The 3214-nt window shown below is 58.5% G+C and overlaps 1 protein-coding gene across 1 annotated transcript; it reads right to left on the bottom strand.

The window, feature by feature from the left end:
* Positions 1 to 275: 275 nt before the first annotated feature.
* On the bottom strand, positions 276 to 2993 carry NCS57_00289500 (Non-specific serine/threonine protein kinase; the record flags this gene model as incomplete). Its single annotated transcript, XM_053052913.1, has 4 exons — positions 276 to 377; positions 423 to 757; positions 802 to 2113; positions 2160 to 2993. The coding sequence occupies 4 exons, from the start codon at positions 2991 to 2993 to the stop codon at positions 276 to 278; spliced, it is 2583 nt and encodes an 860-aa protein (XP_052918159.1).
* Between the last annotated feature and the right edge of the window lie 221 nt (positions 2994 to 3214).

Below are 3214 nucleotides of genomic sequence, written 5' to 3'. Positions count from 1 at the left end.
CGGCTTGCGTCTCCTCCATGCACTCCGAGGCTACCTTGACGCGGCATCATGACAACTCCACCTCAAGATGCAAGGCCTGCTATGATTGATAGTTGAACAACTTGTGCAAGAAAATGGTCATTAGATGTTGTGAATGAATCACGTCGTCGCTGGTCGTTGCGTTGGTCCTTATCAAGGACTGATCATCGTCGTTGGAAAAACGCCGACCATCGGCGGCGTGCTCTCTCCTGTTCCTCTGGGGGATATGCGGGAGGTATGGTTCGCTTCGGGCGTACCTACTGCCCCTTGCGAGCCTTCTCTTGTGCCTTTTGTTCTCGGGCAGCTCGTACCAACGGCGAGAGTTGAGACAGGTCGACACACTGCTTCATGAATTCGTGCTACAACCTGTTAGCGACATCTGATATAACAGTCAAATCACTTACCCGAAGCAGATCATGGGCGCTTGCTCGCTTCTCAGGATCCACCTTGAGCGCAAAGTACAAAAAGTCCTTGAACATGGGTGACAGATCCTGCTCGTTCTTGATGTGAGGCGTTCCGTTGGTCGCGATCAACCACAGCGCGCGCAAGGGAGATTCGGTCAGGTATGGCGGCTCGCCTTCTATCATTTCGATCGCCATGATGCCCAGAGACCAAATATCCACCTTGCGTCCGTACTCTTTCCTAGTGACAACCTCGGGTGCCATCCAGTACGGTGTGCCCACCATGGTTGTTCGCTTGTTCTGGGCCTCGTTGATGGTGGCGCAGAATCCAAAGTCGGCTGTTGCGGTTAGCAGGCATTCGGTAACGGGCAGGTCCACGTACTCAGCTTAATGTTGCCCTCCATGGATAGTAGAATGTTGTCCGATTTGATATCTCGGTGGATGACGCCTTTGGAATGCAGGTGCTGCAGGCCGTTGAGGGTCTCCCGGCACACTGACGCAATTTGTCCTTCTGACATGATGTTAAAGGTGACAACATCCGTAAGGCTGCCACCCTCCATAAACTCCATGACAACCCACAGCTCGCCTCCGCACAGGTAGCTGTCGATAAAGTTGACAATGTTGGGATGTGAGCTGTCCTTCATGACGAGAATCTCGTTGATGATCAGGTCCTTCTTAGGTTGCTGCTCCAGATTCATCTGCTTGATAGCGACCAGTCGGTTCGAGCCGCGCTCATGGCCAGTAAAGACACCACCAGACGCACCCTGACCAATCTTGTTAAACCCGCGGTAAATGTCTCGGGGATCACCCTCGTTACATATCCGCTTGAGCGAGGCGACCACATCGATGGCTGCGCTCTGGCGAGCTCGGTGTCGTGGCCTAGCCCCGGGCACACCTGCTGGGCCGGCTTGCTGACGAGGAGCGTTGGCCACTCCGTTGGCATCGGGAACACGTCCATAGGCGGCATTGGGCTGGTTCGCGGTCTGGTGAGGGGTTCGCTTGCTGGGAGCCCGGCCGACTCCACCAGACATAGCGGCTTGTGCCTGTGCGAGAGCCTGCTCCTGCTGCTGTTGCAAGAGCTGCTGCTGATAGGCGGCGGCTTGAGCTTGGGCGAGCGCGGGGTTGGGCTGGGGGCCTGTCGGAGCGTAGGGTGTAGGTCCGGCGGCGCGCGAGTTGGACCTTGACCGGTGCTCCTCGGGGAGCATAGGACCGTTGTCCTTGGACATGCCGTAAGAGTCGTCGCCGGGCTGGGACATGCCGATGCCGGAATCCTTGGCGGCGTAGGCCCCTTGAGGCATATGCCGGTTGTTCATGCTGACAGGCGGCTTCGGGGCCGGACGGCTGGGCATCAGGTCCTTGCCGGGGACGTGACCTCTGGGGACGGGCGGCGGGGCCCGGGGATTCTCAAAACTTCCTTCATGATTGACAGTTGGAAACCTGGGGTTCGTGGAGCTAGTATTCGGTGACATACCCATATAGTTTGACGGGTACATGCCCGGTGATGCTGCAGTCGCCGGAGAAGTGGCGTAGTTACCCGCATGATGGAACTTTTCGAGGCTCTGGTCCTCAGGAGGCCGTTCGGTCGTCTCCTTGTAGAACTGCAAAATATTAACCATGGTCTGCGGGTTCTCTCGCCTCTCCTTTTCGGGAATTCCGCTCTCGTTGATAAGCCGTTGCCATTCCTTGGGCAGACCCTGCGACTTGTTAACCAAAATAAAGGCCATGGGCGGGAAAACTGACGGTGAACTGGCCGGTCGAACTGTCGTAGCCGACGTGGGTGACGTGAACAGGATTCTCTGGGGCCGAGATAATGGGCTTCTTGGGCGAGCCGACCAAACTGTTCATGAAGCCCGAAAATCCTGACTTTTTGCGCAGCACGGCGGGCTTTGAATCTCTGCCGTCATCTGAGTATCGCTTGGGGTTGATGGATGGGCCATCGGTCGGGGCCCTTGGGCCGAGGCCCTTTTCCGATAGGGACGAATCCATCGCGGTGAAGCTGGCCGAAGATCGCAAAACGGGAGTCGCAAGCTTCACGTCGTTAGGGTGCTTGAACTGGGGCGGAAAGTGACGGTGGACGGGAGCCTTTGGGCTCGGAGCCTTTGTGGACTCGATGCGGTTCAGGATTGCTGCGCCGTCGAAGGGGGCGCCGATCAGGTCGTCGGGGGCGGTCCTGCTCAGAGGGCGTAGGTGGGAATCGGAGAGGCGGTCGGTATGACGAGGTACGGGCGCCCAGTGGCTGGCGGGGGCAAAGTCGGCGTGGGCCAAGTCGGCGTGGGCCAAGTTTGGAGATGGGATCGGACGGATGGTGTTGTTGGCCAAGTCAGACTCTTGGTTGGAATACCAGTCGACGGCCGCGGGGTTGGAGCGGGCTGGGGGAGCGCTGGGGGCCCTTCTCAGGCTCTGCGAGCTGCGTTTGCTCTCGAGGGACTGGGCGTCGAAGCCACCACCACCATCGAAGCCGGACGAGGAGCGGGCGTAGGTGTGAGAGGGAGGCTTCTTGATGAGCTTGCGACGATGTGAAGTTGCGGTATGAGCGGACGCAGACGACGCAGAGGTGTATCCGGGGCCGTCCATGATCCAGCGGCAGCAGAAGCAGCCTTGCAACTGACGAGTTGGGGCCCTCGGGGCTAAAAAAAGGTCTCAGGACGGCTACTAGGTACGGAGGTTTGATGGGTCGAGCGGGTGGAGGACAGGGTGTGGGTGCAAGGAGGAGATGGGAGAGAAGGGAAACGTGTGGGCACAGGCGGCTTCGGCGGCCAGACCTGCGCAGCGCAGAGAGATGGCTCTGGACAATG

The sequence above is a fragment of the Fusarium keratoplasticum genome, chromosome 2 (genome assembly GCF_025433545.1).
Source record: "Fusarium keratoplasticum isolate Fu6.1 chromosome 2, whole genome shotgun sequence".
NCBI classification, from domain to species: domain Eukaryota; kingdom Fungi; phylum Ascomycota; class Sordariomycetes; order Hypocreales; family Nectriaceae; genus Fusarium; species Fusarium keratoplasticum.
The sequence above is the reverse complement of the archived record's forward strand: the minus strand, read 5'-3'. Positions and strand labels throughout refer to the sequence as shown.